Source organism: Carassius gibelio, chromosome B21, assembly GCF_023724105.1.
Source record: "Carassius gibelio isolate Cgi1373 ecotype wild population from Czech Republic chromosome B21, carGib1.2-hapl.c, whole genome shotgun sequence".
Lineage (NCBI taxonomy): Eukaryota > Metazoa > Chordata > Actinopteri > Cypriniformes > Cyprinidae > Carassius > Carassius gibelio.
In genome coordinates, this window is record NC_068416.1 from 7,755,817 (window position 1) to 7,781,481 (window position 25,665).

The following is a 25,665-nucleotide window of genomic DNA, read 5'->3' on the forward strand; positions in this document are numbered from 1 at the left end:
CCTGCTTTTGTTATTTGTGTGCTTATGTGTAATTTAGAAATTGTAAATAAATGGTTCCAATTGAATCAATTTTGAATCAAATATTGAGTTGTTTGCTCGTGTGCCAGCGAAAGCGTCAAAAACACTATAAAATTAATTACCATCTGCAATAAGAGCCGCTGCAACTTCATCCCATGCTTTTTCCTTCTCCTGCAAGTCTTTATAAAGTACATTGTGTGGATCATAAAGAACTTGATATTTCTCAACTTCCACAATGAGACGAATGTCGTCCATTATTGTCTTTCCAGGTGCACTCTGAAGACCACCGCCTGTGACACCACGTGCTGTTGTTTATGATTGTTAGCACGACATCCGTTCTTCTGCCAATACATAGGCCTAGTTAAAAGAATAGGACAACTACTAATAATAAATAAATCTCCAAGGCTAAGCTAGCAATATAAATTATTTAAAGTTGTTTTTGTATAAAAAAATCTATTTTTGGATAGAACTGTAAGTACTTTAACAGATTTTGTAAAAAAAAAATATATATATTAAAAATAAAATTATAAGAAAAAATAGAAAAATAGGTGGGTTTAAATATCATACATTTTTTATGTAATTTGCTAAGAACACAGTAGATATCATTAATGCAAATTTTGGGCAAATTTTCGTTTAAGTACATGTGTATTTTGGCCATGATCATGATCATTTTGGCCATGGTCACTTTATCTTCTATACATATTTTTTTATATTAATTTCCTTTTCGTAACATACTCTAGTTCTTGTTAAAGAACTAGAGTATGTTACGAAAAGGAAATTAATATAAAAAAATATGTATAGAAGGTAAAGTGACCATGGCCAATAGGGGTGCTCCGATCACGATCGGCCGATCGTTAATGCGCATCTCGTCAGTAAAGCCGGTTCTCTAATCAGCGTTAAATTCCATCAGGTGCGTGATTTCACATAGAGCAGCTGTTACTACACAGAGCCGTTGTTAACTGAGAAGATGGGCCAAAAAACGCTGAAAATGAAGTGGATTTGCGCATCTTCTCTATCAACAATGGCTCTGTGTAGTAACAGCTGCTCTATGTGAAATCACGCACCTGATGGAATTAACCGCTGATTAGAGAACCGGCTTTACTGACGAGATGCGCATAACGATCGGCCGATCGTGATCGGAGCACCCCTAATGGCCAAAATGATCATGATCATGGCCAAAATACACATGTACTTAAACGAAAATTTGCCCAAAATTTGCATTAATGATGTCTACTGTGTTCTTAGCAAATTACATAAAAAATGTATGATATTTAAAACCACATATTTTTCTATTTTTTATTATAATTTTATTTTTTATATATATATATTTTTTTACAAAATCTGTTAAAGTACTTACAGTTCTATCCAAAAATAGACTTTTTTGCCGAAATACAAAAACAACTTTAAATAATTTATATTGCTAGCTTAGCCTTGGAGATTTATTTATTATTAATAGTTGTCCTATTCTTTTAACTAGGCCTATGTATTGGCAGAAGAACGGAGGTCGTGCTAACAATCATAAACAACAGCACGTGGTGTCACAGGCGGTGGTCTTCAGAGTGCACCTGGAAAGACAATAATGGACGACACTCGTCTCATTGTGGAAGTTGAGAAATATCAAGTTCTTTATGATCCACACAATGTACTTTATAAAGACTTGCAGAAGGAAAAAGCATGGGATGAAGTTGCAGCGGCTCTTATTGCAGATGGTAATTAATTTTATAGTGTTTTTGACGCTTTCGCTGGCACACGAGCAAACAACTCAATATTTAATTCAAAACTGATTCAATTGGAACCATTTGTTTACAATTTCTAAATTACACATAAGCACACAAATAACAAAAGCAGGTGATACATGCATATATAATAAACAAGTAAATGCTGATTTCAAGATGAGCAGGAAGTCAAGGCTGTGAACCATTTACAATACACATAATTTAAAACCGTTTATTAAATTGGTTTTCAGGGTGTTTTTTGGTAAATTTGATTGCAAACAAACCCAGTGACAAGATGGTAATATGTACCATGTTCTCTCCTATGTCGGTTAATGGGATGAACCCAAAGTCTGGGTCTTTTTAGTCTCCTTAATAACAAATATAGCGCGATGGCCTTTCTTCTATCAACAACACGTACTGCACGGAAAACAAAGACAGCAAAACAAAGATCCAACAAAAGTAACAATTAAATTATTAATTAAAAAAGCTTCTTGCCTAGTCTTTTTATTTAAATGTATTTTAAATGGGAAATAAAGCAATGCGAACGTACCCATTATAGAGCACTCTGACCAAAATCTGCTGTTCAGTTGCGCGCTGCCTCCGCTGCCGGTGTGAAAGCAAAATAGGCGCGCGCTGCTTCTGCTCTGCCTACCTGCTGCTAACGCGCTGCTTCTGCTCTGCTGAAACTTGCGGTGTGAACCCGGCCTTAAGAGTTTGATCTTTGTGAGGTAATCCAGTCCAAATAATACTATTCCTTTTCTCTGCAATTTTTTTTTTTTTCTAGTCCAGCCACATCCTGGTGTACATTTCCTTACTAAGAGCAGTGAACATCTGTCTAAGCACTAATCTTTAGATTGAGTTTAAATCTGGTAAAACAAATTCAGCTTTTGTGTATATAGCAATCACCCACAATCCAATGTATTAACAGCTGAAAAAATACATAATGAATTTGCAGCGAAAAGTGCTTAGGAGCCGATGAGATTTCCAGAGGACTCAGGTACTGCCTTCTGCAGACTGTAATCAGACTATAAGCACCCAAAAGCAAATCTAACTCAAGCTCCTAGAAAACTCAAAACTTTAGTGAGCGGGGAAGAGTTCACCAAGCTTGAGGGCAAAGTTGCAACATTAGTCCAGCTGGCTCCAGGCCCACTTAAAGTACAGCTCGACTCCTCCTACAGTGATATTGAGGGGAGGGCAGATGCTTCTGCTGGAGCCAGGAAATCAGGCCAAGGACTCCCTCTTGATGAGCGAAGCAAAAACAGAGGTCTTAAATTAACAGTTCACCCACAAAATGAGAATTCACCATTTGCACTCTTCTTCAATCCTGGCTATTTTTTGCATACGATAAAAATTAAATAGGCCCTTGTTTTAAAACAATTTTAAAAAGTTTCAAAGGTCAGACTTTTATAAAAAATTGTAATATTTTGTATCAATAGACAGTATTTTTTTCTTATTTTTTTTTTTTATATAAATGTATATTTTTTATAAAGCAATATGTTACACTGATAAAAACTAATATGGGCTGAAGGCCAAATACTGAACATGTTTTTTTTTTTTTTTTTTCCCCCATGTCGGCCAATTTTGGCTTTTTTTTCACCATTGCATTAATGAAATTGCCAAAATGTGCTTTTACTTGTTTTATCCTGCTTTTTAATAAAAAAATCTATTACAAAAAAATAAAAAAAAAATATCTACTTCACACAGATTTTATTTTATTATTATTATTATTATTATACCAACAAAACACAATTTAACTTAATATTAATAAGTTATGTATTTTTAGTACCAGGTCTTTTGACAACACTAGAATGTACTGTAGTGTATGCACTACTTTTATGAATTCCTTTGGCAATTTTTTTTTTTTTTAGCTCCACAGACACAGTCCCGTTTAACTTCATTATAATTTGGGTGTAAAGGCCTTTGTTCGAATTGTTTTAGATGGCTCAAAGACTACACAATTGCAATTGCATAAGTTTACGTGCAAACAGTACACATGGCATCACTGATGTCCGTGTTCTTACTGAATAAATACTGCATTGCATAAAGTGAGACAGGCAGTCAAAACAGATGCGTGTTTGTTGGTGGCACCAATGTGACCCACATTCCACTCTTCCGAAAACTGTACTATTTACCTATGGCATGTACTACTGTACAATAGTCTTCTCCGAAAAGTGCTGTGCATCAAACAATCCATTCCTAGCAGTACACTTTGCAGAAAACCTTTACCCCACATCTGTTGCATTTTAACCCATATTACCACAAGGGAGTGTTCAAATTTGCAGCACTATTTAGCTTCAAACAGGACATGCATCATTATGACATAAATACTGAAACTAATGTTTCTTCCTTTAAACCTTTATTTTTTTCACTAATTTTTTTTAGCTATTTTATCCAGATGGCCAGTAATTCCTAAGAATCTAAGAATCAATGCCAGATTAAAAATGATTAGGACAGACACCCAGTGTCAGATCAAGAACAGCTGACAGAAATTAGACTCACAACAATATTTTAAAACAATAGGCTATTCAACTCTGTATAAATTAGAATAATATGTTGAGCATTACTGGTCGACCGATATATAGACTGATATTTGGCATTTTTCAAATATCAGCATCGGCCAATAGGTTTTTCTGCTTGGCCAATGTGTTTGAGGCGTGACTTTTATTTTGACTGTTCACATTCAATCTCCCTCTTGTTCGCTGTCATCGTTAACAGATCTGTCTAATATGAATAGAAGTCAGTCTAATAATCAGATAGAATGGTTAAAAAAAGGAATTAATGTATACAAAAAGTATAAGATTGATTGCTTTTATATTATTAGTAATAGAAAGGCAAACATTATAATACTTTCTCGTTTGCTGTCAGCATTAAGCAAATACTCATTAATACAGTGTAAACAAAATTTTGAATGACTGATGAACATTTCATTTCACTAACATTGCAAACTTAGTCGAATCCAGCTGTGAGATCTTATGAAGTGTGAATTTGTATACAGCATGATCATGGTTTTATGTATCGGCCCGCCTGCTTTCCAAGATATTGGCATCGGCTGTCAAAAAATCAATATTGGTCAACCTCTATTGAACATGTATCATTATATGTAAAAAAATAAATAATAATTTATTGATATAGGCCCTATATCATTTATTTGTTTCTTTTAAGCACCAGAATTTACTGTGTACTTTTTTCTAGGTCTTTTGTTGGCCGATTTTTCGCGTGCACAGACTACATTGTAATCGTTCGCTATGTCATTTGTGTGGAAGAGTATTTCGAAATCTGTGCGCAAGACACAGGCAGCTGATCAGTACTGGAAATGCAGAGTTTCATGTCTAAGGCACAGATAGCAGGAAGCGAACAGCCGTTGGTGAACTGGTGCACAAATAAGAGTCCCTTTTCTGCTCACTGAAGCAGCGCGAGCATATACTGCACCTGTCCGAACCCTGAACAAGTGTTGACCGTGAAGAGATGTTCTTCTCAACTTCTCACGTGTTTTTTTTTTTTTTTTTAAGTAGAACTTGAATACACATTCGAAAAGCCAGAAATAAACGTCAGTTCTGCATTAGGATGATTATTTTTATTTTAACTTAAAATTACAGACTTAATTTGATTTGAAAAATCACCTGCTGCAGCACACTGAAAAAAAGTGTTTCATTCATCCAATTAAAAAAATTTAGGGTATCTATATTTTTTTTACTTGAGACTAAGTTAAAATAAATGTATTTTTCATTGGCTCAAGTAAAATATATAGATGTGAATCATTAACCTTTTTTTTTTTTAATTGGATGAATGAAACACTTTGCATCTTTGTTTTATTCACACTAGGGCTGTCACTTTTGTGAAAAAATCTTTTTCGATTTTTAAGTGTTCATTGAATCGATTGTAAAATCGTTTTTCCATGTCTAAAAAAAAGAAAAAAAAAGACGTTTCCTTTTTCAAATAACGGACGAACGTAAAGAGAGTGCTGAAAACACACAAGTCAGCAATATTTCTTATTTATTGGCATGAAGTTTTTGGCAGAATAACAAACAGCAACAGGAGTGCAACATTCTCGAAAAATAGGCTATATATATGCAGAGGGGACGGCTGCCATAAAAGAAAAACAACACTGCATGCTTAAACACGGCTGCATTTATGATTTAGGCAATTCAAAAATCTCCAAGGTTACTTTAAATAATGATTCAATCCATTTGAAACAACTGTTCAAAAAAATGAAACTTTAAATGGACTTGAGAACAGGCCATGTGTGTTTTTTTATTGAACGTAACCGACACGGTCCAGTTGTTGAGAAGACGCGCTCCGACCGCACTGATGTCTCAGGGACACTGCCAATTTTCCATCACAAAAGCCGGTCACTGTCAGCTTGCAACGGTCCTTTTCATAACTCAGAATCTCCTGTAACTCGATGCGCGAATGAGGTGAATTCGCGTCTACCGCGCCGCGAGACCTCCAGACGCACGTAAACGCGTCTTTACATTGACTTAACATTGAAATCATTCTCGCTTGATGTTAACGCATCATAAGAGGTCTAAAATTGCTGGTATTTTGCTGGGCATACTGCACTTTCTGAATTATTTATTTTCTTTTTCTGCATCTATTTTTTTATTGTTTTAAAATTAATAGTGTACAAATTTGGTTAAAATCGATTCCCTATTTTCATTTTCGAAACTTTTTTTGGTTGGTCCGATCGATTGTGCAATCGATTTTCGAACTAAAAGTGACAGCCCTAATTCGCACCAACATTATTTGATTTTAACATTTTGGTAAATTTATTTATATAGCATACCTTTATTTAGTATCACTGGTAAAGACCTTTTTTTTTTTTTTTTTTTTTTTTTTTTTAACCAAATTTAAAAACTAAAATACTGAATGCTGATTAAGAAACATCTTATTGAATGTGTGTTGATTGTGTTGTTTGGATTGTAGAACTATGCAGTTGTTGCCTTTAATTTCACATGGTTACAGTTAATCTTTTAATTTAAGGCCAGTTCAATGTAGTTTCAACCCAATTCAACAACAAAAGCTAAATGCTGATGTGTGTACCATCTATGGTTGTACTGAATGTAGGCTCCTTATTGTCCAGTTACTGCTGTTAATTTCAGATGGTTACGGTTATTGTTTTCAATAGCCAAAAGCAAGTTTGGCCTACTAAATACCAAATATCTTGTTTATGCCCACTTTCCTTCTTTCTTGTTTGTTGCTTAAAAGATTTTCAAAAAATCAGAAATCGGTATTGGAATCGGCCAGTTTGCTTGTAAAAAATCGGTGTCGGAATCGGCCATGAAAAATCATCATCGGTGCATCCCTACTTTTTTCAGGCTGTAAAATGTGTCAGAGGTGGAAATTTATGGGTAATGAATATAGAATAAACAAAAAATAAAAAAATCCCTGAACAGTTAGGCTACAGTACAGGCCTAACATGCCTGTTAGATGCTGTACCCACTATTTTACTGAAAGAGTTGTTACCTCAATATTATTAACTTTTCATTACCTTTAGATCACGTCCCAAAACCATTCAAGCTGGCGGTTATTAAGCCTCTAATTAAGAAACCACAACTAGATCCTAGTGAGCTGGCAAATTACATACCCATTTCAAATCTTAAGTTTGAAAATCATATTTCCCTTGTTACAAAAACAGAATCCTACCATCTTAGAAACATTGCCAAGCTACAACAAAACATGCTACCCGTTTCCGACGTTTTTACTAAAGCTAAGCTACTACTAAACATCTTCGAAACTTAATTTTCTGTACAGTTACTTTGCAATGATTGGTATCGTAAAGAGCGCTATACAAATAAACTTGAATTGAATTGAATTGTGGTGCTCATGCAGACCTGCAAGCTTGAATATGGCTTGAAAAATCCAATTTTCATTCTCTCCATACAGTTTCTATGCAACAGCAATAAAAAAAAAGGCCAACATTTTTTTTTTCAAAATAATTAATAATAATCAACAAACAAAGCACTACTGTCAACAGAGGATATTGCTTAAAAATAACCATTAAATAAACAGTTCTTTACTTTCACTTGCGGGGCAAAATAATACCAAAAATGGCATGTTATGATTAGTTCAACCATGAAACTTAATAAGAAACGCCAATTATAAAATTGTATTCAACCGCCTGACTCAAGCATTCTACACTATGGCTGAAACAAGTCTTATTTTCAATCAGAATTTTTTTTTTTTTTTGAGACATCTGCTTTCCACACATGAAAACCTCTTATGTCATTCTATTGCATAAAGTGGATTAAACTAGTAGATTGTATCATTATAATCCTTTGAGCTGTGATAAATAATGAAATGAGAGACAGAAAATAATGAAAACTAATTTCACATTATATTTACAAAATGATCAAGTGGCATGCATAAAAAAACAGAATATCTAAAAAGGCAGATTCAAAATACACTACAAAAGATTCTATAAATATAAGCCATGAATAAAGCAAATGAAACTAGAGGCTTACATATTTATAATAAAACTTTTGGAACTATCAAATATCAGCACATTGAACACACTGGCTATGTGGCACTGGACTGGAGGGTTCTAGAGTGCGACCATACCCTCTAGAAGTGAAATTAAACCAATCAGCAGGGGCTTTGTTGTGTCACATGATTACATTTAACAGAGCCCAACACTTACAACTGGCACTCAATAAACAGCAGAAACAAGCTGCACACGTCATTATTATGTGTAGATTTTATTCAACCCTCTACAATACGAGTAAATCACTCGCATATGTGACTAAATCTTCACTCTGAGAAATGTTTAATATTAACCAATGCTTAATAAATTCTCAAATTTTACCAGTGTGTGAGTTGGAGGCTGAGTACAAGTTTATCACAGATATATTCTGACTCGCCAAACACTCTGACTGTGCTTTTCAGAGTTTTACCTTCCATCAAGTGATCTGTGCTATTTTTCAATTCCTCTCAATGGATGCGCACCATACTTTTATTTGTACGTACAAATACATACGTATTGTAAACTCTAGTGTGAAGATGCACAACTCGCTGTCACTTTGTCTCACACACAGAAAGAAACAGAGTGAGAGAGTCTAACATACCATGCAGAATTCACGTGCTACATGTAAATAATATTCGTCATTATATTTTCCTGTCACAACAAGTTCATTTAGAATTTTTCAGCTTTTAAGAACTGCCAGGTTTTGATTTCAGCAAATCAATTTGAATGATTTCTTTATTTTACAAAAGTACAATGATTAACTGTTATTTTGGAGGTAAAAACAAATAAAAACAGATGGTTTTGAATGATGTCTTGCTCTTCTCTGACGGAAATCACATCCCTCCACTGATACAAGAAATCCAAGTGTTCACTCTGGCATTTTAGCACCACGCGCACACCAAATATATGTTCTAGCATTGCAAACTTGCACTGTTGGGAACGTTACTTTAAAAAAGTAATTAGTTATAGCTACTCACTACTTGTTCCAAAAAGTTAGTAACTGAATTACTCTATAATAAAAGTAACTCGTTACCAGGGAAAGTAACTATTTGCGTTACTGTAAAAAAAACAAAAAAAAAACAGACAGGTGTTCGTACATAACTTTCGATATTTATGCACGTCAACAGACAGCAAGAGTTTTATCCTGCACTTCAAGTATTATCTTTGTAAGAAAAGTGTTTTTGGCCACTAGCTTTGTAGATAGTGTCACACATTACATGCATGTTCTTGCCTTTGACCACAATGAATTTGAAGTAGTGCTTATATCTCCACCTTGAAAATGCCAACTTTTCATCGGATTGCTCCTGACTCGCCATTTCTGCTGTTGCTGCGAATCTCTGTGTAGATGTTGCGTGTGTGTGTGTGTGTTTGGCGCCGCGTTGGAGCTGCCGCGTGTGCCGGCATGTGTGTAAAAACACTGGCTCTGATTGGCTACCATGAAACACATGACTCTGCCTTAGCCAATCATAATCGCTTATCTTGTTATTAACCCACCTCCTCACTCGCTGTGTGAGCCAGGGGTGCGTTCGGATTGCATAGTTTATTAAATCAATGCATAGTAACGCACCACATTTAACGTTCAGTAACATTAACGGCGTTGTAACGACGGGAAAAGTAATTAGTTAGATTACACAGTTACTGAAAAAATAACGTTGTTACCTAACGCCGTTCTTTTAAACGCCGTTATTCCAAACACTGCAAAATTGACATCGCAACCTCTTCAGCATAAAACTAATGGAGCCAACAAAAACATACTACAAAAGATATTTGGTGACTTAATTTAACATCTCTATTGTACAATATGTAGGTTTTCCCAGATAATGTAAGCATTACCATGCTGTGGTGTTTTTCCAAACCGATTTTTTGCATATTTGAAGGATGCCGTTTTAATTAAATATTCAGAAACTATATAAATACAAAACTTTCTTTACATAAAAAAATAATAATTTAGCAATCAGATGTCACACCACGTGTAACTTATCACTCATGGAAACGATTCATGCCGAATGAGAGGTATTTGATCCTACCATGAGGTTTAGTTTTAAATACGTTTTTTTTTTTTTTTTTATAGACTTAACATTTAAAATAAATATTGTTTTTAATGGAAAAAAAACCTCTGAGTGGAAAAGCGCCCAACATAATTTGCATTTTGTTTTTTTATTGTACAATCAAATTAAATGGAGAGGTGGGAGTTCTGTTATGTTGACGAAAGTTTACCATTGCTTAGAAAGTCTGCAGACTGCAATGATGGAGGAGAACATTTGGTGTCTGTCACGATTTACCCCGGAGCTGTATTTTTAATGTTTCTGCGAATATGACAGTTTACGTAAGGCCTGGTTCACACGGGACGATTTTAAAATTGTCGGCAGATTTTCCAAACCTGAGAGACCCCACACACGGCGATAAAAAATCACGGGTCTAACAGTTTTGGTCGCTCCGTGTGTGGTGTGCAGCCACACGGCAATATCAACACATCACACACGAACCGATTTGACTCCCGAGCATTCCCAGGTCAGACGGGAAATCTCGCAAAATCCCTCGAGATCAAACGTGACTTTAGAGTAAACAATCATGGCGGACAAAGAGGATGCAGTGGCCATAGTTTGTGCTTTGTTTTTAACGGGGAAAAAAACATAAGAAAAATAAGAAAAGGCGATGGTCAAAGAGGTGGAGACGACGCGAGCATGGACTATACTTGCTATATCATGATATGGAGATAAGTTGTTGTTTTATCTCATAGAAATGTTGTTACGTACTACACAGATTAATAACCGTTGAAATAAACGTTCATATATTAGTTTCCATGTACTCTGGTGGACTGCAGTTGTGGATGTAGTTATGCCCATCGACTTTATTTGTATTTGTTATATTATATACGCCGGCTGTTTTGATTTTGTTTCCCGGTACTATCACTGCCTCGTCACCTCGCTTTCTGATTGGCTACACGCCACAGTCCACAGGCTGCGTGATTGTATGTCCTCGGGGGACACCACACACGAGAAGAAATCGGGCAAAATAAATCCAACATGTTGGATATCCCCGATTTGAGATCGGAGCGGTCCCGACATTCTTCCGAGCAGAGGAGATTAGTCTTAACACACCACACACGGCAGGAATATTTGTTCAGATTATTTTACGATAATCGGAGCATCCTAAGATTGTCGGAAGGGCTGAATCGGGGCTAAAATCGGCCCAATTATCCTGCCGTGTGAACCAGCCTTAACAAGGAAAAACTACGATTTTAGAGTGCTCAAGCTATAATCCTTTGATTAGACTGACAGGACAGATGATTTGGTGGTTACCTAGCAACATAAAAACAGAATGCACTACTTTTAAAAAGTCACAAAAAAAAAACAAGTAAATGTCAGTATTTACATAACTTCTAAAAAAAAAATAATAGTAAAATGCCACTTACATACCGATGCAACTGGAAAACTGGAAAATCCATTGATTCTTAAATCACAAGAGAAGTAGAAACAAGCCTGAGAAATGGGACATTAGCATTAAAAGAAAAATATCAAAGGTGTGATTTAAGGAACTGCTTGAGTCAACAAATCTAAGTCTAAGTCAAACATTACTCACTGGCACTTATTTTTCAAAATTTGACTTGTTTTCTACCTGTAATACATTGTGCACATTAAAGATCTGCTACATTAACTTCTAATACTGAGATGTTTAAATAAATATTAATATTACTGTTTTTGGAGTACTATTATTAGAGACTTTTGTTAAATTCTAAGCCGTTTAATAAATTAACCCAAGATAACTAGGCATGTCAAAAGGGTTGGTAAACTAAATAAAAATGTTGTATTTAAAGCTGCAGTCCGCAACCTTTGCCGCTTTAGTGGTTAATAAACAGATCTGCGTGTGTCTTGCGGGAGAACATTGTAGCTGGAGCTACTGCTCTCTGTTTATGTCTATGATGATATGTGAATCACGCAGGAACTGGTACCTACCTGAACGAGTCTAAAATAGTCTGAATATAAACACTTATTATGGGTGTACCATAGTGATTCAGGACAAGCCAAAAACACTTTTTTGTAAATTCTGAACACAAAAAAGTTACAGACCACAGCTTTAAATATGACTGATTTTTTTTTGTAATTATATTTAAATTTAGCAGAAAATGCAACTGATTTGTCTCATAAACCCATAAGAAAACACTATCAGCAAATATAAATAAGTGTTACCCAATTTAATTCTGTGTTTGATTTAAGTGTAGTTGCTTATCAGCATGCCTATTAATAACATACTGGCTGTTCATTAATACATACAAAGCCCATATTCTGCATGACCATATTCTACAAACCTAATCCTTCCCAATACCTGAATTTAAACACTACCTAACTATTAATAAGTGTCAAATTAGGAGTTTATTGAGGTAAAAGCCATAGAATGGTTTGTTAATAGCAAGAATTGGATCCTAAAATAAAGTATGACCTTAAATTTACACTTAGTCAATTAGCATAGGCTTTTATCCAAAGTGCCTTACAAATGGGAACAATGGAAGCAATCAAAATCAACAAAAGACCAATGATACGCAAGTGCTATAACAAATCTCATTTAGCTTAACGTAGTACTCATAGCAAGTTTTTTTTTTATTATATTAAATTTGTATTATTAAATTAAAAGAAAACAGAATAGAAAAAAGAATTATCTTTTAAAAATATGTATATATATATTTTATAGTATATAAAATATATTTTTTACTAACATGCCGTAAATGAACAGAATGCAAGTCTAAAAGGGGCAAGTTATTTTAAGAATAGAATAAGAATAGAGAGTGCTAGACTTAAAATAAATTGTGTATTCAAAGCATTGACATTGCATGAGAGTCTATTCAGAAAAGTGCACATTTTAAACAATTCTAAACAAAACAGTTCATATGCACAGCGTATTGAAAAAAAACAACAACTGACTGATCACAAAAAGTGCACGAAAGCTTTCAAGCCAGTTGAAGTTTATATCAAGTCATATCAGTATGAGAAAAAAAACTCTTCAATAGACTGTTATGTAAACATGAAAACTGTCACCAATTCCTTCTTCAGTGATCCAGAAATCAAAGTAAAAACTAAAAGTACTGATGATTTATCTAGCACTAACATTGCTTGTTGTATCAAAATGGGGGGTGGGGGAGGGTGCACAAGCAATGCAGGCCTTCAAGTTCTGTACATACATATACTGAAAAATAAACAGAAGAATTTTTGTGAAAAACTATTATTGTTAAGTTGACACACACACACACACAAACACACACATCACTACTACACGTTTCTTATCTGACCTGTTACGTGTGAATGAGAATTTATGGAATGTTTGATTTATGATCAGGATTCTGCAGGAGGTCACATTCCTGTGCTTGCACGACTGGTATATCCTTTGAAGCAAACTGGACAAAAAGATATCATACATTTTAACAGGACCTACAAATTAGGACTCTTAACTTAATAAAGTTCATTAAATCAAAAAGTGTCCTGGTGTTTTTTTTTTTTTTATGATTATTAATAATTAGAGCTTACAATGCATTAAAATAATAGTATGGCTTACTTTATACATATTAGTTGGCATGTTTTATCTCTAAATATATTGTAAATGAAATAACACATTGGTACTGAAATGTAATACATATAACCATACCAGCATTTCCCCCCAAGCATTTTAATAACTGTTGAGTGGATTCACCTCTGATTGGCCATATTGTTCAAGCGCTCAACAGATATGTCTGTGATTGGCTACAATGATCGTCGCTTCACGCTCTTCAAAGAGAAAGCCATGTCTATCAGAAGATTCGTCTATGAGCATATAGGTTACACTATATTTTCAGGTGTCTTTGATACAGTGTAAATATACATTTAGGTACTGAGTAATAATAATTAACTACATATACTTACTATGAGGATAGGGTTATGATTAGGGTTTGCCTAAGGGTTACTTGCATGTAATAATGCGTAAATTTATTGCTATTATAATATTATGTAACCTGTGTAATAAGGACACCTTAAAATAAAGTGTTACCCATATTATACCGCTGATAGATGCCACTTTCAAATGCTCCAGTGTGTATCTGTGTAAGTGTTTGGTGAAGAGTGTGAAGCGATGATTATTGTAACTAATCACAGAGAGATATCTGTTGAGTGCGTGAACACTACGGTTATTTGGAGGCGTTTGAGAATCCGCTCAACAGCACTCAAAATACTAGCAGGAAATGCTGGTATCATTACATGTTTTTAAATTTCAGTACCGACTGGTACCAAAGTCAGTAGCCTACTTTAGACAACAATTTTTTTTTTTTTATGTAAGATTTATTTTTGGCCTTTTTTTCCTTTATTGTGTTAGGACAGATCATATCTGACAGGAAACGAAGTGTGAGAGAGAGGGGATGGGATCGGGATTCAGGAAAGGTCCAGGATTTGAACTTGGGACGCCTGTAGGGCAATGGCACTGTATGTGTCGCAGCACTGCCCTCAAGGCCATCAGCAACTACGACTACAACACTAATTTTGAATGCATATTATCAGTGTGTGTCAGGGAAACTTTCTAACTATAAATTAATATGTGCTCATAAGAAGAAAGACCATGAAAAACAAGAAAAAATGCCATATATAACACAGCCTGACTGTAGTCTGACAGGTTAACCTGAACTGACTACAGTGTACGAGGTGTAAAAAATTATAACCACAATGTTTAAGAAATATTAATACAGTGCTGCCATGTAAACAGTGTAAAGAATAACAGGTGAAATTTCAGGTAACTAACACTAAACTGTCCAAGTGTGTTTAGCTGGAGAAACATGCTGACCTAAATATCTCTAACTTGGCTTTCTAAGTAGACTGCCAGATTAACATTCAGCCATCGGGAAAAGGTTTAAAGGTTTCTCTTGTGCAAATGAGCCTGGCATGGCGGATCAAGTTGGATAGAAAAATAACAACAAAACATTATCAAATAACAAGTGTCACAATTTCACTCTTTACCAAGACACATTCAAATCAGAAGCATGAACAAAAGCGTAACTGCCAGGTCACTGAAAGTCTGTATCTTTCAGTGTCTCCCAGAGCATATCAATCCATATCTCAGTCTAGAAGTTTGGCCATAAAACACTAAATTTCATCAGAAAGCCCAAACCCAAGTAGCAAAGTAATACTGATCAAAAGTCAAGACCATGGACACACTTTATATTATTTCCAGTACTCAGGGAATTTTGTGCCATAATGACTCAAAGCTTCTAGTCCTTTCCACACTCACCGAAAAACAATATCACATCAGCAACAGAAACATTGATGTTTAGAGTCTCCTGAAACCAGACTCTGAGAGGAGCACATGTTTGTCGTTCTGGGCCGAAGGGAGCTCCATCAGGCCCATGTGTTTGCTTTGGACAGGCACTGGGAGAAGAAGAGGACCAGCACACACTCTGTTAAAACTAATTAAAGCTGCAAACAACAGCTTCATCAAATTTCATGTAGTTATGAGAAGTTTCGTGGTCAGTTTTTTTTTTTTTTTTATGCTACGGAGCAAATGTGTCTAGAATACAGAATCCACTCCACACTGTCATCAGGATTTCCCGACTGACACTTGACTGGATTGAAGACGGAGTTTACACTCACAAAAATTCCATCCTGTGAAATATTTTAGAGCCGAGAATAACTACAAAATGTGCATTCATTATAAAACCTTCAAACATGTTTAAAATTATATCATTTTATCTTTTCAAGCCTGCAAGTCATTGTTTTAAAACTTCTAAAACCCCTTGAGTTGTAACGTTTTACACAATTGCATTTTGCCGATATGCCCTTTACGGGGAAAGATTTCCAATAATAGCCACATTTTCACACAATCTCACCAGATGATGAAACATATACAGCTCAGAAAAATTACAAAATGTATATTTACTTCAGAAAAGATTGCATTCATTTCCTTTCCTGTTTCGGGCCAGGAAATCACGATTTTAAAATTCTTAGACGTTCTGTCGGAAAACGACAAATTATCCGCTGTTTACCATCATCATCATATAAATAAAGCTGCTCATTCAACAGCCTTTGAAAGTCATTCCTACCTGCTGTACGGATAGGTGGACGGAAGTATTGTCTCATTGGCTCTCTGCATCCCAGACGGATCTCCATATCCATTTCCTCGAACCCAGCCATCACTTAAAGTAGGCAGGGGAGGAAACAGACCAAAAAGAGGTTTCTGATCTGGTAAACTCACAGCTGAGGCGCTGTTGGCTCCGTAGTGGTATTCCTGTCCACCCATATCTCCCAAAGCGGCGGGCCCACCGTGAGGCCCACCCATCCCAGACATCTGACAGTAGCTCCGCCTCTCATTCTCCTGTTTGATGACACCCGGTGTACACAGTTGGATAAAGTCTGGGTCTTTCTCTGTCTTTATAATCGGCATGTTGACACTGGCATCCGCCATCTGCTGCCGTTTCCCCATGCCGTTCACATTCGCACAGGCTGCACTGTTGCCAGTGACAACAGGGCTGGTATCCTTTAGCAAGTGGCTCTCTCCCAGCAAGCCATCATCCACTGCCAATGAGGACAGAAAGGCAGCCTCATCATTAACGTAGAACTCATTCAGGTCAGACAGGGAGTCAGGAAAGTCCAGATCCTTTAGGATATCAATGGTGTTGTCTCCAGTCACTCTCTCATTACCATCCGCTTCCTTATCTGGATAGTCATAGGGTGGAAAGTCCAGCCTATCTTTCTCCATGGGGGAAAGCTCCTCCATTTTCATTGTAAAAGCGTCAGGGGCCTGGATGCCAGAACCACGATTTAAGTCCGCAATGCTCTCGTCCAAGAGCAAAAAGTTCTCCCCAATGTTGAGAGGCTCTTTTACCTTTTGCTGGTGCTGCATTCTGAAAGGTTTGAATGCCTTAACATCTGGTTCTTGCATGTTACATCCCATTAAGGATGGATCTGCCATAGAGGGGTTTCTTTGAGCGTCACTACCTCTCAGTCCATTCGAGAAATCTTTTGATGTATTTAAAGCGGACGCATTGACACCGATATCAGGCAAAAGGCCTCTCTCAATACAATCCCCAAAAGTTAGATTCTCAGCATTGTTACTGCTGCGTTTTAGTCCACGATCCATATCTCAAACCTGTTGTATAGACAGAAACATGTATGATATAAAATTTAGATAAGAAATTACATTTTGTTTAACATAAACGTAGTAAAAATATTGACATTGCACTTATGTTTGAATAAGACAGATGTAAACCTTTTTTTTTTTTTTTTTTTTTGAAAAATAACGTTTTGCACCAAGGCCTCCAACATTATTTACTAGTGAAAATATTAAAGATTCAGACTGTGAATGTTGTTTATCTGGACAGAACATCCACCAGGAGTTCCTCTCAGCTGCTAATGGAATTAAATAATATATTGAACTACATTTTTGTCCAGATGCCCACACAAAAGCTCTCTCGGGGTGATATAATGAATGGCTTTGGCAGATTTCTAAGACTTTCCAGCTAACTGTGCACAAGTTTTTTTTTTTCTCATTTAAAATTATTTGAATCGACAATCTGCATTACGAACTAATAAATTATCTAGCTAACTTTATCAAAACTACTGCAACGCATTCATATTTATCGCACAAAATGGAGCTTGATCAGCTTCATTGTTTGCTCAGATAATGAAGGCTTGAGGCGCGTAGAACTCAAACAAATCCTCCAAATGCATTAGATTAGTCGGTGGACCCCAGTGCTGCCACCTGTCGGTTTAGATCAGCGACTGCGTCCACAATGAACTTTAGTCTGACAAACCGCTTAATGTGCATTAAAGCTTGTTAAACCAACAAAAATGTCAAACGGAAAGTGAATATAAACTAAATGTCTCAAAGAGAATCGAAAACAAGTCTAAGGACATGGTTTAAACCTTAAAATGCATGGAGTGTCCAAATGACGCAAACATTTTAAGGCAGCAGAAGCTTTAAAACCTAATGTAAAGCTACAGCAGCAGCTATGTGGGTTAACAATTAGAAACTGCAAGGTTTATAGGCTACTCGTTAAAACAAGAAAAACGTGCAGATGGCATGCAATTGCAAAAATGCACTTTGCATTCACAACGCATGGACATTAAATGACTCCAAGTACACGAGGCAGACTTACCTTTAAAAAGATTTATGACGAGAAATCCATTTCTATTCAAGTCCAAGCTGTTTAAACGTTTAGATGGTGTCCGCAATAGTTTTTTGTTGAACTTCCCGCATGGTCAATAGATTTTACAAAGACGCGCTGCAGCTTCGACACGCGCAAAAACAACTCAGGAAAAAAATGCGCCGTAACGACGACGCACACGAGTCGTGTCATGAAATAAACTTCGCCGCACTCTGAATACGCGCTGTTTATTCGTCTTTTGAGGTCAAGCGGGGAATCGCCAGCATTACATAAGCGCAAGCTGCTTGTCAAACTCCCGACAGCCTGTGATCTACCCGTCAAAAAGCTTCTGCTAGCTTCAACACGGTAAACGCCCCTCCAACAGAAACAAAAACCTCCAGTGCAAGTTACCCCTCAGCCATGCGAATGCAAAACACAAGAAAAGAAGAATAAAACCCGCGCGAAATCGACAAACGAGCTGACAGTGACGCTAATGTCAAAAGTGTCACCGAACCTACAGATACCGCCGAATCCGACGGATGCGGTCGATACAAAAACGGTCACTTCGTGTGTATGATCGCTTGTGCCATTCCCTCGGTGTCACTTCAAATCGACGACATCGTATACAGACTGTCAACAGCGAATAAAACCCGCTTTTGTACTTTAGAGTAAGACGGCTTGTTTGCGACGAGCACGCTAGCTAATGCACATTAGCAGTCGCGCGAGCTGCGTGACCGCTGCAACTTTCTTACATCATAACGCAACTTTTGCATGCGCCTGAAGAAACACTGTAAGTATCTCTAGGCAGATATGTGCGGGGGAAACACGACTGAAGGCTGAAGGCTGTAAGAAAAATGCATTCAGAATGGCGCAGTTCAGTCTGTAAATAAGGAGGGCAAAGGGCACCTTCACATGAATAAACCTTAATAGAAGCCAGTGGAGAAAGAAAATGGTTATTATTGTCTCTAGTTTCGGATAAAACGAGTAACATCTGTCAAGTATTGCACCATGTAGGCCTAGTTAGCCCCCATCTGCTTAATAAAGATCAATTAAAAATGATAGACTTTGAGTAAAGTCTGTTTAATTTCAATATTCGTATTTACATTAGCTTTTAAAACTGTTAACACGGTGCATAGGATACTGAATATATTGCATTTAAGTCTATTATAATAAACGGTTAATTCATGTGAGACTATGAAAGTTAGAAATAGCTATAATTTGTGTATAAATACAGATACAATTTACCAATCTACAGCTTATGTAGCCTAAAGTATCCAGATTGCTGATGTAGGCTATATTTCGGTTTTAGCAAATAAAAGTTGCTAACAAACATTAGTGGTTCAAAACATCTTGTGACAGCCACCCAAAATTGTTTAACATAAGCTACTATGTGTCCTAAAAATGAAATACTGGACAATGCAAAATAACATGAAACTGATGAACTGAAATAAATTAATCAATTTTACAGAAGCAGAGTTATTTACTAGCCTACTAAGCCCACTTAACATTTTTTTTTTTATAAAATAGCCTATCAGACATATTATTAAGTGGCAGATAAATTTGTGTATAATTTTTGTACGAATCACTGATGCATAGCCTTTGATGTCAACAACAAAATTAAAATAAAAGCATTTTCTCCATTTTATTGTCAATAAGCTAACTACTTCCCATGTCACAGGAAATGGAGGGTCAAGTCGGGAGCATTGCATTGTGATATATAACAGTTTTCTGTGCTGTGTGTTTTTAATGAATACAGTGTAGCATATTGTGCATAAAATTCCTAAAATATATTGCAGCAAGAGTAAGAACAGTGTGTTAATATTCCAAAAATATCCAGAATACATAGGCTACTGCAGACAAATCAGTTAGTAAGCTAGAATTACTTTCCCAACATGTAGATTTATTCATTATGTTTCATTTACTTCATCGTATGTCACTTTAATAATATGTCCTCCTATTATTTCATATATTTACTGTATCTTCTGCTGAGCCGGAGGTACAGGTTACCATAGAATGCCATGTTTTATTTATTCATTTGCTATGTAAGCAGCCCACTTTCAACGTGTACATCTCTTTCCTGACATCTGCCAGCACTGAGAGATGTGAGAGGTGTAATGCTGGGGTAAAGATGGCAGAGTCTGAGGTAGAGAAGATGGGATGGGGTTCTAAACTGTTAGGGGTGAGGAGACGAGGCAGACTCACTCCACCATCCAAACAAGTTCATTATGGGGTGACAGGTGTGGCGTGGGCATGTGGATGTTTAATTATGCCAGTGGAGAGAAAAAGCATACAAACCATCTCCAGGGGCCAACCAGAAGAAATCACACTGTTCTTTGAGTCTGTAAAGTAGCAACAGGGAACACAGAGCCTCCAGCCTCTAACTGCAGTCATGGGTCAAGATTAAAAAACACACAGCCACTTTAAAAATTTGGCAGATTTGTTAGGTTTGGGCAGGCATCAATTCAGTAATTGTAAACTGGTCTTCAGAGGATTGATGGTGAACTGTAGAAAGAAAGATATTTTCCAGATGTCTAAGGAATAGTTCACCCAAAACAATATTTTTTTTTTTTTACACACCTTCACACATATAACTTTATCTCAAGCATAAAGTAAAAATGTGAAGGTGATATCATAATAAATGAATTTTAAAAACTTAATTAAAACAATGAAATTCTTAGAAGGAAAAGGTCACACTTTATATAAGGTCCAGTTCTCACTATTAACAAACCATTAGACTTTTGCCTCAATAAACTCCGAATTTACTGCTTATTAATAGTTAGTAATTGGTATTTGGTAAAATTAGGCATGTAGAATATATGGTCATGCAGAATATGAGGCTGCTGGCCAATATAAAGCCTTTTTTTTACAAAGACAACAATTTGAGACAGTAATTCATGCCTTTATTACCAGCTTGCTGAATTACTGTAATGCACTGTATGTGGGGGTTAGTGGATCTTCTCGTCTAGCTCGTCTCCAAATGGTACAAAACGCGGCAGCATGTCTTTTAACAGGAACGCGTAAATATGAGCACATTTCCCCAATTTTAGCCTTGCTTCACTGACTGCCTACAGTTCAGGATTAATTTTAAAATTCTTTTATTTGTTTTTAAATCACTAAATGGTCTTGCCCCACTTTACATCTCTGAGCTATTACATCTTTACACACCTACTCGTTCTCTTAGGTCAGCTGATCAGCTACTCCTACATGTGCCCAAAAAACTAATCGTAAACTCGAATCGAAATTGTGGAATCATCTGCCTCAGCCGCTAAAAGTGGCCACGTGGATCACTCATTTTAAATCTCTTTTAAAAACCCTTTTTTAACCCTTTAACACCAGGAATTGACATTTTTTTTAGTTGACAAGTTTATTTGATTGTTTTATGGTTTGGCTGTGTTTCATAGATTTTTGTTTTTAATCTATTTCACATTGTATTTTAGGTTGTATGAGTTGTGTTGCTGTGTTTTATTTTGTACAGCACTTTGGTCTACTTCGGTCGTTTTAAAGTGTTTTATAAATAAAGTTCGATTTCAGTAGATAAAGTTTGATTTGAGAATATGTGCTTTATAATCACTAATAAACAGCCAAAATGTTAATAATAGGCATGATTTATAGTTAATACAGTTAATAGTGAGAATTGGTCCCTATACTAAAGTGTCATCATGGAAAACTTTAAACTGCTTGCCATACATTGCCTTTTTATAATCATTTCTTAGAAAAATCAAATGTATTGGGGGAGGGGGATACAAGCTGTATCAAAAAAAAAACACACACACCGGAAAGTAGATTATAGCCATATGGTGCCTGGGATAATGGTAGCAAATGGTGAGTAATCCACAATGGAAGGAAGACGATGATGTCTGAAATAATCCACAATGGAAGGAAGACAAAGTGTAATCATCCATATAAAGTAAGGTAAGTAGCTTTTATTGTCATTCAACTGTACATACAGAGTGCACATATGACTGTAATTCCATTCCACTGTCTCATCAATACTGCACTAAACTAAACACATACCATTAAATCAGAAAAAATAATATAATATAATAAAAGATATAATAAAAATTGCAGCAGTGTTCATTTAAATGAATATAACCCTAAAATGAATGACAGCAGCATCTAAAATAAAATTATTGCACTTATTAGGCAGCAGTATATAGTACAATTATTGCACATCGTAAAAAATACAGGTTTTTTTTTCAATGTACACATCTAGCACACATAAGACTCACTAAAAAAAGATTCAGTGAAATAAAATGGTTAAAAGGTTATTTTCAAGTTAAGTCTAATAGCTTGTGGAAAAAAACCTTGTTGTTCTGCACCGAATGCTGCGAAAACTTTTTCCAGAGGGCAGCAGCATAAACGGTCTGTAATGAGGATGTGTGGGGTCTTTTGTAATGTTTTGAGCACGAGTCAGACAGCGTTTGTGCGCAAGGTCTTGGATGGAAAGCAGTGAAGAGCCAATAATCTTTTCCGCTGTCCTCACCGCTCTCCGCACGGACCTGCAGTCAGAGGCTTTACAGTCCCCAAACCATACAGAGATGCAGCTAGCTGGTCAGTATGCTCTCTATAATGCCTTTGGAGACAGTACTGAGAATGGGAGAAGGAAGGTGTGCTCTTCTCATCTGACGCAGACAAAAAAGACGCTGATGTGGTCTCTTCACTAGAGAGGCTGAATTAACAGACCATGTCAAACTATCTGTGATCTCCATCCCCCAAAACTTGATACTATTTACTACTTACTATTGCACCAGTCCACAAGCTGTCTCACCTCCTCCCTGTAAGCCTGTTCGTCATCATCCTGAATGAGGCCCACCACTGTCATCCGCATACTTTACAACATGGTTTGTACTGAACCTGGCACGGCAGTCATGGGTCATCATGGTAAATAGTAATGGGCTCAGGATGCAGCCCTGGGGGGAGCCAGTGGTCAGAGAGATGGTACTGGAGGGTGTGATGTCCAACCCTCACAAACTGAGGTCTATCTGTTAAAAAGTCCAGTAGCAAGTTACAAAAGGGGTACCGAGGCCCAAAGGTCCCAGTTTGCTTACCAAATACTGGAGGATAATCGTATTGAATGCTGAACTAAAATCCACAAATAGCATTCACCTGTGAGTGTTCTTCTCCTGCAGATGGGCCAGGCTCAGATGGAGTACAGAGGATATAGTGTCCTCTGTCGAGCGGTTGGGTCGGTAAGCAAACTGGAAAGGATCAAACTTAGGAGGGAGTCTTGAAATGATGTGGTCCTTCACAAGCCTCTCGAAGCCGGACGATAATCGTTGAGGCATGTTATTGTGGATTTTTTGGGCAATGGTATTATAATAGCAGTCTTAAAACATGATGGAATGACAGCCTGAATGAGGTGTTAAAATGTCTGTAAGGACAAGAGCCTCAGGTGAGTACCCTGCAGTAGAGGTCAGTGGTAGTTCTTTGTTAGAACAGTTAGAGTGAGACTGCAAGGAAAGTGGATGTACAGGGAATTTCTGGTGGAGTGACATCTAACACCATGGACAAAAGGGCTGTGACAGTGGCTGATTTTTACCACCAAGGTGGTCATGGACCAACAACCGCTAAAATATTTAACGTAGGGGCGGGGCTAGGGTTGGCCACCCCACTCACAACTGCTGCTTCTGTCACTTTTTCTCATGACAAGAAGTGAATTTATTCAGTTGCAGAATAACTGAGAACAGGGAAAAGTTTCAGACATGCACTCCACTTCACTTTAGCGCCAGGTGCAAGTTAAGCAAGCGATCCTGTGCCCAAACTATGTGCATGCAGTGTCGTGGTCAGTTAAGTCGTAGAATTACCAAAATGGTGATTAATGGGGACTTAAACTGCATGCGTGTAATCTATTATATATATAAAATCAGGGATGCTACACTGGAAGCAGCTTGACACGATATGATAAATTCCCCTTCCGGTCTATGAGGTACTGACACAGAGTTCAGATGTCCTGTGTAGACACTAGACAGACTAAACCTGTTGCAACGCGGAATGAAAGTAGGGTTGGGTCCAGTATGTTGTCTCAAGCCACCCAAGATCTCTCTTCTGTGCCATACACCCCCCTCAGTTTTTGAGGTCCCTATGAAAATCCCAGGATGTCCTGCATTGCCTTCATTGGGCTATTCTCAAGCAGAGGCAGAGGGGGATCACCAAACTAACTAGACTTCAATTTTATAATTAGGTGGCAGTTGAAGTCGATAAGTGATAAAGGTTTTGGCTATTTGAACCACTGCATCTGGGGCCGGTTGCAGAAGTCTAACTCTAAATTAAAAAAAATTCTGGTAACACTTTATTTTGATAGTCCACTTTAGACATTCTACTAGCAGTAAGTAACTTTGCAACTACATGTCAACTAGCAGTTAGTAGAGTATTAGCAGACTGTCTGCTTAATATCTTCTAACACTTTCTTTGTCAACTAACTGTCAACTTATACTAAGCCTAAACCTACCCCTAACACTAACCCTAAACCTACCCTAACAGTCTACTCTGAGTGCTAGTAGACATTTAGTTCCAGATTTCTGAGATTTAGTTGATATGTAGTTGACAAGTAGCTACAAAGTTACTTATAGTCAGTAGAATGTCTAAAGTGGACTATCAAAATAAAGTGTAACCAAAATTCTAAACTAAATATTTCCAGAAGCATCTGGTCAGTAGTAACGGTTGGAGTAAAATAGCAGACAATATGCTCTTCTTTTACCCAACAACCTTCAATCCTTCAGGAATATATGATTCTGCTGACATTTACACTAACATACTGTCATGATACACTGCCGGAAGGAATGAAGGAACCATGGATAAACGAAACATTTATTAAATCCAACACACAGTAAATCCACACTTGGAAGGCTAGGAAGACATACGCCATGTTGGGCCAGCAGGGCCTTCTCTGCTTACCCTATAAAAAATAAAATTGTGTAAAAAAAATGTTTTATTTATTTTATTTTATTATTATTATTTAGGGATCATTTTCATTTGTGTAATTTCCACAAAATGGCATATGATTAGTTTCGTTAAGGTTGAACTGGAATATCCTACATAAAAAAAAAAAAAAAGTCCGCGGCCAGCACATAGACTGTAATAACAGGGCCATTGCTTCCCCCAGCTAGGGTTGCCAGGTTTTCTAGACAAAACCCACCCAACCGCGTTTCGAGGTGTCCACCATTAAAAATTGTGCTCCAGGAGTTAAATACACATTTTTGATAGGGTTCTTCTGGTAAAATTCACATTTGTGACATTTCAGGACACATCTCTGTATAATGACATGTGACATGTAATGACATAACCCATGTACCCATTTTTCTAAATGCGTATTAATCATTCAGAGTTTGAGAAAGTAAAAATGCACAAAGTTTCCTGTTAGGGTTAGATGTAGAGCCATA

At 36.7% G+C, this 25,665-nt stretch overlaps 1 protein-coding gene across 2 annotated transcripts in view; it reads right to left on the reverse strand.

Moving 5' to 3' along the window:
* The window catches only part of LOC127985711 (glucocorticoid receptor), a 76,096-nt gene extending 56,922 nt beyond the window's left edge, over positions 1–19,174 (reverse strand). The window contains exons 1-2 of one of the 2 annotated variants that reach the window (XM_052587780.1): positions 18,299–19,174; positions 16,244–17,289 (exon numbers count right to left, since the gene is read on the reverse strand). In XM_052587780.1, coding sequence (XP_052443740.1) covers positions 16,244–17,280 — 1,037 coding nt within the window. In that variant the 5' untranslated portion in view covers positions 17,281–17,289; positions 18,299–19,174. The remainder of the gene's footprint in view (positions 1–16,243; positions 17,290–18,298) is intronic. The other variant, XM_052587779.1, reaches the window with a different exon arrangement.
* Positions 19,175–25,665: the final 6,491 nt, after the last annotated feature.